Here is a 12,723-nt window from a genome sequence, read left to right on the forward strand (position 1 = left end):
TTTTACACTACACATCTCCAAAAAGTATATTATTTATCCATAGCAAAATACATTTTCTCATAAAAACATATTAAGTAGTTTACAGGACAGCCAAAGTTGGGCATTCAGATGCATTCTCACCTGTTTTATATGTGACGACAATCACCAAAAAAAAATTTCCTATTAATTAATTTCCTCAAGGCTTCCTTCAAGCCCCCATTCCTCAGTCTGTAAGTAAAGGGCTTCAGCACGTGATAGACCAGACTGTACATCACTGAAGCCACTGCAGTCTCCCTGGGGGAGTCAGTCACTGCAGAACTAATGTACACCCCAAAAGTTGTCCCAGAGAACAAGAAGACAACAGACAGGTGAGACCCACAGGTGGAAAAGGCTTTGTAGTTTCCGCCACCTGAAGGCATCCTCAAAAATGAGCAGATAATTCAAGGTTTTGAGAAAATGACCTCAGTGAGAGAACTATCTCCCATGTTGCAGGGAGGGGAGAATGAACCACAATGTCATTGACCAGGGTGTCAGAACAGGTGAGTTTAATCATCTGAGCAAGTTCACAGAGGCAGCAGGGGATCTCCAGGTCTGTGCAGGACAGCTTCAGTACCACCAGGGTGTAGAGGAGGGCATCCACAGCACTGATGGGAAGAGAGGGTATGATCAGCAGGGCACACAGGCAGGACTCAAGAGGACTCTCTACATTGGAGGTGACAAATAGCCACATAGTGGTACCAGACCATCATTGCAAGGAGACGATTTTCCAAACCTCCAATGATGGAGACTAAGTAGGAATGGGAGGGCATTTCTGTGAACATGATGTTCTCCTCCTGTATTTCAAGTTTTACAATAATCATTTGAAACATGCTGTGATGAAAGAGATGACATAGAAGAACTGATTGGAGGAAAAAATTATACAGATACAGCAGGGTGGGAGTCAGAGCTGAAGGCCAGGATGATGAGCAGGTTCCCCAGGATGGTGACCAGTACCTAGGCAGGAACAAGCTGAAGAGGAGGGACTGCAGGGTTGGGCCCTCTGTCAGTCCCAGGAGAAGGAATTCTGAAACCATTACTCGGTTTCTGGGTTTCATGGTACTAAGGAACCCAGTGTAAAGCAGGGACTACTCTACAGTAATACAGACAATCCCTTGGTCCACAGCAGTGGTGGCATCGCCTCGGCATTTGTCAGAAATGTTGGTGTTGGAATCCAGTCCTGGTCTACTGATCAAAGCTCCAAGGATGAGCTCCATCCATGGCTGAACAAGCTGTCCTACAACGTGGAGAAATGCTTCTCAGGAAAAATCCCTCCATGTTGTGAGCCCAGATGATTGTTGAGATCCCTCCTCCTGTTTCTCTCTCCTTTCTCTCCCTCCCTTCCCCCTGCACATGCTCATTCTGCCCCTTGGAATGGAGCACTGACTCAAACCTTTCAGCAAGTGCTGGAAATGAATGCTAAGATGTGGCTTTATTCTTTCAAAATTACTTTATACCTTCCAACAAAAATATACAAAGGACTCATGACGTCTACCTCATGGTCAGGAAAGTTCTTACCCTAATATTGCAGGTGGCTATGATTCTGGAGAAAAAAAATGAAAGGAGAGGGAAAATGAAAGCATGTGTTCCCAAATCATGTAAAACCATAGCAATAATCTGTCGGTGCTCAGAGGACCCAGGCTCACCTGGTAACACAAGCAGCAGGCGTCCTTACTGGAAACTCCCTGTGGAACACCGTCTCCTTCTGGGAGACAAAAGAGTGGCCAGTGACCATGTTGAAAGGTTATGGAAAATAATATTCCTACAAGACAGCTCCCCCAAAATAATTGAGGGATAGTGAGATTTGGGAGGAGGGGAAATTAGCCAGTAATTAAACCTCTCCCAGTACCTCCTTTCCTAGTAACAATAGGCCCTAAAGGAAAGGAGCAAATACTGAATGATGGGCCATAAACTATGACCTTTCCCTATAACAAAGTAGTCCTAAATGGACTAATTGAAACTCTGAGAAACTATGAATCCCAGAGAAAGAAAAGCAATGGGCAAGATTTGAGTTCTCCTCTCTCAGGTTCTGATCTCCTCTCTCCCCAGATAATGAATTTCAACTTTTTTACAACTACCTTCCTAAGTTAAAGTTCTAACCTGTATGACTAGCCCCTGACTGTCAAAACAGCAGGTTCGCAGGCTCCAATGACACTATAAACACCTATATTCCTTCTGCTGGGCGGGGTGGGGGGGCAAGCTCCATACCCAGAGAATGAGCCCTCCCACTCCTGTAGATGCACTATGCTGCAGGATAAAAGAAAGCTTGCTGATCCCAGATTTTCTTCCTGTCTCGTGCCTCTGTCATTTGTGGGTCATGAACTTACACATGTGAGCAGAAATCATTCAGGCTCATGCTTAGACTATGCTGTCAATCAAATCCAGTTCCAGCACTTGTTCTGTAAATGAGGAAGATTCTTCCACCCTCTGGGCAACCACAGAGGCCTCTGCTTTGTAAATCCCCTCCCCTCAGTTGGCTTCAATGCAGAGGAATAAATGGGTAGAAACTGGGCAGCACAGGACTGGGCACCTGGGGCCACAGGGGCATTTCCCATTAGGATTTTTTCCAGGACAAAGCCTCCTGGCTTGTTTCATCCTGGCAGGGGATTGTGCAGTGAGGCAAAATGAGAAAAGAATAGACATTGTGCTTAGCAATGTGTAATGAGACAAGAAAAATAATAGGAATTGCTATAGTCTTGTGTTATGTAGTGATGATAAGTGGTATTTGGTATTTGCCTGAACATGTCAAGGATGGCAGGTATGTGGCAGACTTATACTCCTGACCAATGTCCATATGAACCCTTATCTATGAGACCAGAACTTGACTAGACTAAAATCACTACCTAAACCCCTGGACTTTTGGAGCAAGTTATCAGCAGCACCATGACCAGAGGACCCCAAGTCTGTCACTTGACTACCCTGGCCCCCGTCCACACCATAGCTGATGGCTGATCAACCAATGTCACTGAGCCTCGAAGAATAACCACCGCTCCAGTGACCACGACTGCCATCCTGAACATCCAGCCTACAGATGCATCAGACAATCTGAGGACATTGGAGGACATCAAAGAAGCTGAGATTGGCTATGGCTGAGAAGAATCCCTTTGGTTTTATTGACTGACTTCTTTGCTAAGAGACGTTGCATTGAGTAAGTCCAAGGGGATGGGACTCTAGGTGAATAGGAGGGTGAACCTTTAATGTATTTGTTACTTAATATTATTACCAATATTAAGTTGACTTGCTATTATTAGGAATGTTAAGTTGAGTGTGTATTGCATGAATAAAACCCACTCATTCGAACCAAACTCCATTCCACTTTACTCATTGCTGGAGACAAAATGTTACTGCATATTTTAGGGGCAATGAATTCCATGTGGTCAAATTTCCCCTGGGAGAGTCACATACAGAGGAAAAAGGACACAAAGCTGATAGAAAAGAACATCAGCATTTGGTATTTCCGGCAATTGGTAAGTAGTGGTGTCTTTTAAATGTTATTATTGTATTGTTTCTGCTCTTATTAAAATCTAAAATGTTTCATAGTTTTATAAAGAAGAGCAGTTAGACCAGGTGGGTAACCTGCTGAGGCTGTGCATGTCTGCACTTCCTCCCCTGCATCCTCTAAGCAGTAAACAGAGACACCACCAAAGCCACCCATGAGATGCATGGGGGGTGATAAAAAGAACATGAAGATGACCAGTGCCTGCCTGTCCCCTCTGCCCCTCGAGGATGCAAGTGGATGTCAGAGAAATTTATCACACTCATCCTATTTGAAAAGAGCATTATGCTCTGGAACAAAATGGCTCTGGCATCATATAGACAGAGTAGAACAGCAGGTGAAGGGGCTGCAGTAAGTGGTTTTATAAAGGTACCCGGAGCTGTCACAATGGTGCAGAAGAAGAATAGTCAATGGTCAGGAAGGCTGAGTACAGGGCCCCAAGGAAGGTCTTGTTCAAATGCAAAGACCACAGCATGAGGCTAACCCCATGAGGTTAACAGGAAGGAACAGGAATGGGCCCCATCATGACCTTTCTTCAAATGTGAAGAAAACTCCATGAATCTAACCTGTAGAGACATTCCCACCAACTGCTTTGGCCCAGAGGCAGGGGGAATGGAAGTGGGAGTGAACCTGATTCTGAGTGAAGGATTCAAACGCAGAGGCTGTGGAACACAGTTATTCTTCAATACCTTTTAACGTGGGTTTTAGCCGAAGTTCATATACTGAAAATATATAAACTGTTGGTTTAGCAAACCAAAATGGGTATGCTGTCTTCTCTTCCCACTTCAATAAATCCCACTGTTTACTCAGGCATTCCGTTATTTTCCTTGGATTATTTTCCTTCACATTTGTGAGACAAGCACAAAGAAGCAAACTGGTAAGGCCTGCAGACAGCCAAACTCCCACAGCTAAAAAGAAGCAGGAAATCTGATTTCATCTCAACTCAGGTCTCAGGGTCAGTTAGACAGATTTCTCTTGGAAGACATGGTATAGCTGGTCTTCTGCATCTGTCTTCCTCACAGCTTAACCACGATGAAATGATAGGGGACGCCTGCCCTGTTTCCAAAGCATTGTCTGAGAGACCTTGGTTTCCATGACTGACATGACTGTGGAGGGATGCTCGACATCTCAAAGACAAACTGAGGACAGACTGTTAGTGCAGAATAGGAAATCTGGTCAAATTGAGGTAAGGAGAACTTCAGAGTCTGGGAAGTTGGAGACCGCCCTTGGGATATTGGAACGTCAGTATCTCCAGAGTACTTTTCGTCACCAAGGTTACCTGCAGAACAACCCCTCCCAAAATGCTGCAGGCTTGGAATTGCTATTTGAAGCTCCGGGGTCCCTACCTGAATCTCCAGTTGGTCCTTTCCCCTGCCATCTGCTCTTCACCCTTTTTGCTATGTCACCAGCAACTCCTGAGACCTAGTCATGTAGGCAGGAAGGAGAGAGATAAGGAGGTAAAGACCAGAACAAAGGAAACCATAGTCTCTAAAAGATGTAGGGTGTGCTCACTTCTTGGGGTACTAGAATATGAGCCATGGTCCCCTTCTCCCTCCTGGGTGAAATCTGTGTTATTAAGGTTAAATAAAAACCTGCATAGTTCACCTCCCTTGCCATGCTTCTCTAATGTTCAGACTTCAACATTTGAGAAAACAGAACTTGTCACCAGTAAACAGCAGTATCAATCCCTTCTGGATGTTGGATGGACACAGATCTGTCCTCAGGAAAAACAGAGAGACCAGATTGTAACAGTGGTCACCTCATGCTTTGAATGTAGCCCTTACTGCTCTGCTACGAGCCTTATTTTAAAAGAAACTTGCTTTTTCTCTCTTGTCTCCTTCTCTTCCTCACTAACCTGGAGGCAGGAAACAAAATTACTTTTCTTCCCCATCTGATTTATCCGTCCTTGAGCACACATCCACCAAAGGAAGGAGATGTTGCCAGAAGGTCTAGGAAGTAAATGTCTCCCAAATTAACAAGTGAATTTCAGCACACAATCATGGTGCACCTGTGTAATGAGACAAGGAAATAATAGGAATTGCTATCATTGTGTGTTAGGCAGTAATAATAAGCTGTGTTTGCTATTTGCCTGAACTTGGAAAACTAAAATAAAGGCATCTGGTGACAAACTTGATGTGTGGCAGGATGACTCTCCTGAACAATGCCGATATGAATCTTTGTGTATGATTTGAATGGTGGCTCCTAGTCTATTCGTGTTCTGGTATTTATCAATGAAGACCAGAGCATGACTGGGCTGATAATCCCTACTTAATCCCCTGGACTTTTAGATCAAACTGTCAGCAGCACCATGACCAGAGGACTCCATGTTTGTCTGTGTTTTGACTGCCCTGGCTGCTGTCCACTCCATCACTGATTGCTGATTGACCATTGTCACTGAGGCCATATGACTGACCACCTCTCCCACAGTGACAACTGCCACCCAGCCTCTGGCTTCTCAGACACCTGAGAACATCTGAAGACATCCAAGGAGCTGAGAAATACTACAGCTGAGAAGAATCCCCTCGGTCTTGCTGACTGACTTCTTGGCTAAGAGAAGTTTCATGGGGTAACTTCACGAGGATTGGACTGTAGGTGAACAAGGGAGTGAATCTTCAATGTATTTGTGACTTGCTATTATTAGAAATGTTAAGTTGAGTGTGCATTGCATGTATAATATCCACTCGTTGGAACCAAACTTGTTTCCTCTCTCACTCACTGCTTACAACAACCTGGGACCCGTGTCATGGCTCTCCTGTAATGCAGCCTCTAAAGAGCTTCTTTAAAAGGCCCCGTTCCCTGGGAGATGGACAGAACCCCAGCCGTTGGGACTGGAGTCCCACGTGCAAAGCAACAAACCTTCTTTTTCCTTTTTTTTCAAAACCCCATCCTCATTATTAAATTGGCATGAATTGGCTTTGGAGTCAAGGACCGAATTTTCAGTAGCATTAATGCCATTTATTCATAGGACATTTGTATTTAAGGGTCCTATTAGATATCCTCATGGGGTCATCCAGGCAGCTGGATATACAGTCCCAAAATTCAAGGTAGGAGTTCTCTGTGGAGACAAGAGTCTTGGAGTTCTCAGGGTGTGGTTGATTCTCTATGGAAACACATAGTTCACTTCTGACACTCATCAGGCCTATTTTCAACTGTTAATTTCTCCACGTAGCTTCTCCTTGCCTTCTTATGTACAAGAGAACAATACAGTGCTGCTGGGTTAGTCAGCTTTTCATGGCTACAGCAAAATACCTGAAAATATCAACTTAAAGGAGAAATGTTTATTTTTACTCCTACTTTCAGATGTTTCAGTTCCTGGTCAGATGGTTCCATTACTTTAAGCCTGTAGCCATAAAGAAACATCATGGTGGAAGGGTGTGGCAGAGGTAACTATTCACCTCATGGCACACAGGAAGCAAAGTAAGAGAGAGTATGGGACTGGGGACTGGATGTAGTCCCCAAGGGCATGCCCCCAAGTGCCTACTCACTTCACCTGGGTCCCATCTCCTATAGTTCCCAATAGCCAGGTCAAAATAAGAATTCAAATACAAAAGGCAATAGTGGATAAGATGAAGGGATTCAAGTGGGAGGGAGGCAGGATAGGAAAGGGAGGGAATGGTTTAATGAAATTGATGAAATCATGTTAGGTGCATGTATGAGAATATCAAAATGAATTCCACTTTAAGCCAAAACTATAAACCACCAATTTTAAAAAATAAATAAATAGAAGGTACCAGTGGAGTAGAGAAATGGGACCAAAAGGAGGGAGTGAGAGGAGAAGAGGAAGTACTAGAGATTGAAATGGAAAACAAGTTATACACATTTATAAATACATCAAAATGAACCTTACTATTATGCACTATTAGATATGACCATAGTTCAGTTTTATTTAGTATGATCTATCAAAATGCAAAAATGCATTTCCCTGTCATATACAACAAATTAGAACTAATTAAAAATTCAAAAATAAAAGAAGAAAATAGCAACAACAACAACAAAAAAAAAAAAAACAAGAAACATCTATCAATGGAGCCTTTGGGGGAATACTCATATCCAAACCATGAGTTCTGGATATTAGTTTCCCTCACTGGTTGTGTTGTTCTCTATTCATGGATGAATGTAAGTCTCAGTCAACAGGGCTGCTGTTGCAATACACATTGGGTATGTGGACCAATACAGTCAATTACTGACAGACTGGAGGTGCAAAGTCTAGGTCATGGTGCCAGAAATCTAGACCGTGTTGATGACCCTCTTGGTAGTTTGAGGTGGACACCTCGTGGATGTGTTTTCCCTTGGCAGAGAGAGGAAGCTCTGGCATCTCTACTCTCCTTCCCAGGGTACTGATCCCATCCTTAGAGGTCCATCTGCATGATCTCATATAACCTAATTGCCTGCACATGTCCTCCTTCTAATACCACTGTGTTTGGGAGAAATGGTAAATTATCAGGAAAGCAGCTAAAGTGTGGTGTAGAGACCTTCATGGTTGTGAACTTTAAAAATCTAGGTCTTGTTTATCCCACAGCAACCTTAACTTTATCCAGTTGATGGGCCATAATCATCAAAACATGGAATATTGGAGCAGGAAAGCCACAACAATCCTATTGTTCAGAAAAGAGTCCAGAGAACCAGCAACACATAGATGAACCATTTCTTTATTTCTGAACTGGTTTAGCCACAATGAGTGGGGCTATCAAAAAAGTGCTAAGAAACAAACATGACTGATTCCTGTCTAGCATTTAAGGTAAAATAAATTTCATGCAGTCTCAGACTCAATTGCAAAGAGATGATTAAAACTCTTTTCTAGGGGATTCAATAATGAGACCTAATGAACTCAGACCTAATGAACTGAGAAATACACACAAATGGAACCACGTCAAAGTTGTGCTCCTGTGTCCTCTTCTCAATACTAGGATATATGTGAAACAGAGACACATGAGAAAATAGTTCATTATTATCATGAGTAAAATTTAAAGATTACCAGACTAAGTACCTGAAAAAGATATTCTGAGTCCATTGAAAAATGAGATAAATAGGGGAAAGGGTATGGGAGTAGGAATTATAGGGTGAAGCAAATATTATTACCTCATGTACATCTACGACTGCATGACTGATATGATCCTACAATATGTATAATCAGAAAAATGAGAGATTATGCTCTATTTATGTATGATCTATCAAAATATATGAATATATTCTATTGTCATATACAACTTCTTTGAACAAATAAAATTAAAATTTTTTTGATTTATCTTTTTATTTTTTACAGACTGCATTTTGATTCATTGTACACAAATGGGGTATATCATTCCATTTCTACAGTTGTGCACGATGTAGATTCATACCATTTATGTAATCATACATGTACGTAGGATAATGATTTCTGTCTCATTCCACCTTTTTTCATACCCCGCTCCCTCTCATTTCCTTCTACATAATCTAAAGTTCCCCCATTCTTCTCTCACTCCAAAAATAGATAAACAACTCCATTGAAATGTCATGAGCTGACACAGGAAAAGAGATAAAATCAAATGCCATATTATATTTAAAATGGCTCTCAAACTCTTAACAAGAGAAAATTCATTAACTACAAGCTGTTTTCAACACATTTTATTGTGAGAATTAAAGAAAATGTTGTTGGGAGGCTGGGTAACTCCAGGGCGTCTAATGACAAGGCATGTCATTCGACCACTGTGGAAAGTTCTGGAAGCCACCAACTTGGCAAGCCAGAAATTCCATTCAAGATACGAAACCACCTTGTATTTCCTTCAGGAGATGTGAGGGAAATGTACAAACAGCTTTATCACAGAGGCAGAAATAAAGTTACCAAGGTTTCACCAATATCATTACTTTAAACTCACCCTACACAAATTTAAAACGCAGAACTTAAAAATAAAAGGATGCCTGCTCAAACAAAGGAATCGTGATTGATCCTGAAGCACATGGATCAGAACAACAGAAGACATGGAATTCATTCATTAAGGGTGAACTTCGGCAATTTAAAAAGTCACACACTTATGTAAAAAACTGTATGGGACTATCTCCAGGGGTGATAAAAATGCTTTGAAGTTCTGTGAAAATGCATTTCAAAGGATATAATTTGTCAAACACAGAGTGTCAATGCAAGCTCTACCACATGGTCACAATGGTACCTCCTTTCCTTGGTGTCTTCTCCCCTTCAGTCTGAATTATACGGAAACGTAGTCAAACTATGCATGCACCAAGATAATCCAAGAGAAGACCTTCCTCTGCACATACCCACTCCTAAACAGACAACTTTCACCCATTTATTATGTAAGAAACCACCTATTAGTGGGATAGGGTCTGGACACATTTTGAAGACCACCATTCAGTCCTCTATGAAGATGACATAGTGCTTGATCCAGGAAAGTGAGCTTAATGGACCAAAAAGAGGACCCTTGGTTTTCTGCCTCTGCAGTCAAGTCAGGGTGTGCAGTCACTGCTGGCTTGGAGGAGAGTCAGCCCTGGAATCATCCATCTCTTGAAAGACTAAAGGAAGGCCTGCTCTCTTCTCCGGCACAACCCAGGACTCTGAAGCCATTGGGAAAAAAAATGGTTCTAGCAGTTTTTGAGTGTGTTTGTACTAGAGTTTCCTTTTCTTATTAGGACTGAGGACAGATTCACTGATGATTTTCTCGTATTTACTGGATGGGGCATGAGGGCCACGTCTCTGCCTCTCAGTGCTGGTAGGTCAGAATACAATTCTAGTGGCTCTAACAACATGATCAGGTAGAAGTTATTGACTCTATATAAGACAGTTTTGTTGAATGCTTTCTTTTTGTCATTCACCTTCTCTAATTTGCCGCCTTCTGACAGATTTTGAGGGAATCATTGCTAAGATAGAATGTCTGCTTCAGGCTTAGATTATGTGGCACCAGTGTAGAGAGTTTATAGACAACTGAAATCGCATGTCAAATTTTACAGAGGCAACAAAATATAAATCAGTTTTCAAGACACATTAGAAAAACGTAGTAAAATTAAGATCAGGCACTCTCACTCACCTTGAATCCCAACACTTTGATTCATTTTAGATATCAAAATTGAAAGCAAATGATATATCATAGATGGGGATCTGTCTTAACCATGGTTTCCTCAATGCCTCCTTCATGACCCTGTTCCTAAGGCTGCAGATAAAGGGGTTCAGCATTGGAGGGTCCAAAGTGTACATCACAGAAGCAACCACAGTTTTCTTGGGGGAGTCAGTATCTAGAGAGTTAATAAAATGATATTCGATAAAACAAGGAGACAACAGACAGGTGAGACCCACAGGTAGAAAAGACTTTATACTTTCTTTCTGATGAGGGCATTATCAAGACAGAGGACACAATACGAGTATAAGATAAAATGATTCCAGAGAGGGGAACACCACCAAATATGCAAACTGCAAGATATATCATTCTATAACTGATGAGGGCATCACAACCGGCCAGGTGGATGACCTGAGCATGTTCACAGAAGTGGGGGATCTCAGGTTTATGCAGAAGGACAGACTTACCATCATCAGACTGTGCAACAGGCCATCCACAATGCTAATGGAGAAGGACAAAAGAATCAGCAGGACACAGAAGTGGGGATTCATGATGACCAAATACATGAGTGGACAGCAGATGGCCACATAGTGGTCATAAGCCATTACAGCAAGGAGACTGCTTTCCAATGCAGTGAAAATCAGGACAAAGCCAATCTGCCTCAGGCAGCCTGTGTAACTGATGGTCTTACTCTGTCTCTGGATATTTACCAGCATCTTGGGGATTGCGGTGGTGCTGAAACACATGTCAGTGAAGGACAGGTTGGAAAGGAGGAAGTATATGGGGGTGTGGAGGTGCGAGTAAGAGCTGACAGTCAGGATTTTGAGCAGGTTCCCAAGCACTGTGACTAGGTACATGGACAGGAACAGAGTAAAGATGACAGGCTGCAGGGCCAGATCATCTGTCATTCTGAAGACAAGGAATTCTGAAACAGCTGTTTGGTTTCTGGTTTCCATGCTATTGATGAATCTAGTATAAAAGTTGGGTAATATCACAATATAATGAGAACATCAGCATTTATAATATGTTACCAGGTAATGGTGTTATTGCTGTGGATCCAAGCACTCTTGTAAGATCTTAAAAATATTGATAATTATAACTCACTCAACATTTACCAAACCTCTGTGGTGAAGATGAATTTTAGATGTTCCAACAGGATCTTTCACTGATTCTAAAATTTGAGAATGAAACTCTTCTTTATGTTGAACCCCAGTGAATATTGAACTCTTTCTGTGCTCATTTCTCCTTCCATAGTTTCTCTCCCTGAATTTCTTTCCTGTACCCTATTATTCTACCATGTTACTATTGAGTAGGTACAGCAGAAAATCAGCATTTGTTAACTCTGGAGAAGGACAAATGACAGTATTAAAAAATTATTATAGTGTTTCTGTGATCATTATTCCTTAAATATTCTATAGTCTTACAAAGGAGAACTGGCAGGCAAGGGAGGTGATCTACTGTGTCTGTCTAGTCTATACTTCCTTCCACAGAGTCCTCACATCTAGTAAACAGAGATGGCACCAAAGCTCTTCTGCACAGAGATGCATGTGGAGGTGATGGGAAGATAAGGGGGAGCTGACCAACACTTCCCCTGCCTTGCACAAGGATGCAGACACAGGACTGTCCAGGTATGATGGCCTTTGAATAACCCTAACTGGATGTTGACTCAGTTCATGGTGGTAAGGATGGAGATCCTTATAACTGACTGAATTCTGGATATATATTGGTGGAAAGGACAGCAGGTTTTTCTGAACAATTGTGTATAGGGTATAAAGAAAAAGGGAAAAAAGAGATGATATTCAATGACAGGAAATTCTGAGTACATGCAAAAACATAATTACCGTGAACTGTAGCATGGAATATATGCATGCATAGAATATTTTAGGATTAATATCATATTTTAATGGCAATGTTAAATTTCAGATGTCTACTAAGAATCCATATGGGGATGACAAGTGAGCATTTGGATATGCATATTTTGAATTCAAAGGAACCATTGTTTCAAAATTTGTAAATTTGGGAATTCTTTTATCTATCTATTACATGTCCACTATTCTTCTATTTGCATATGATCTATCATCTATCTATCTAACATATTTATACCAATGATAATGTATTGAAAATATGTTAAAACTATAACCACATAAGACTAATTTAATATGTGGTTTG

General features: G+C 41.6%; 1 protein-coding gene across 1 annotated transcript; it reads right to left on the reverse strand.

The window, feature by feature from the left end:
• Nucleotides 1-400: 400 nt before the first annotated feature.
• On the reverse strand, nt 401-11,462 carry LOC124967896 (olfactory receptor 7G3-like). Its single transcript, XM_047530343.1, has 4 exons — nt 11,022-11,462; nt 1,662-1,720; nt 718-849; nt 401-623 (listed from the first exon to the last, which is right to left on the reverse strand). Exons 1-4 carry the CDS (start codon nt 11,460-11,462, stop codon nt 401-403), a joined length of 855 nt encoding a protein of 284 aa, XP_047386299.1.
• Between the last annotated feature and the right edge of the window lie 1,261 nt (nt 11,463-12,723).

This window comes from Sciurus carolinensis, chromosome 17 (genome assembly GCF_902686445.1).
Source record: "Sciurus carolinensis chromosome 17, mSciCar1.2, whole genome shotgun sequence".
Taxonomy (NCBI): Eukaryota; Metazoa; Chordata; class Mammalia; order Rodentia; family Sciuridae; genus Sciurus; species Sciurus carolinensis.

Coding starts and splice junctions, on each gene's coding strand:
- LOC124967896 (XM_047530343.1), bottom strand. CDS start 11,462: ATGACAGATGATCTGGCCCTGCAGCCTGTCATCTTTACTCTGTTCCTG. Junction 1,721..11,021: donor TGTTGCACAGTCTGATGATG/GTAAGTCTGTCC, acceptor TTTGTCTCCCAG/AAGGAGACGGTGTTCCACAG. Junction 850..1,661: donor CCTGCTGCTTGTGTTACCAG/GTGAGCCTGGGT, acceptor CTTTCATCACAG/CATGTTTCAAATGATTATTG.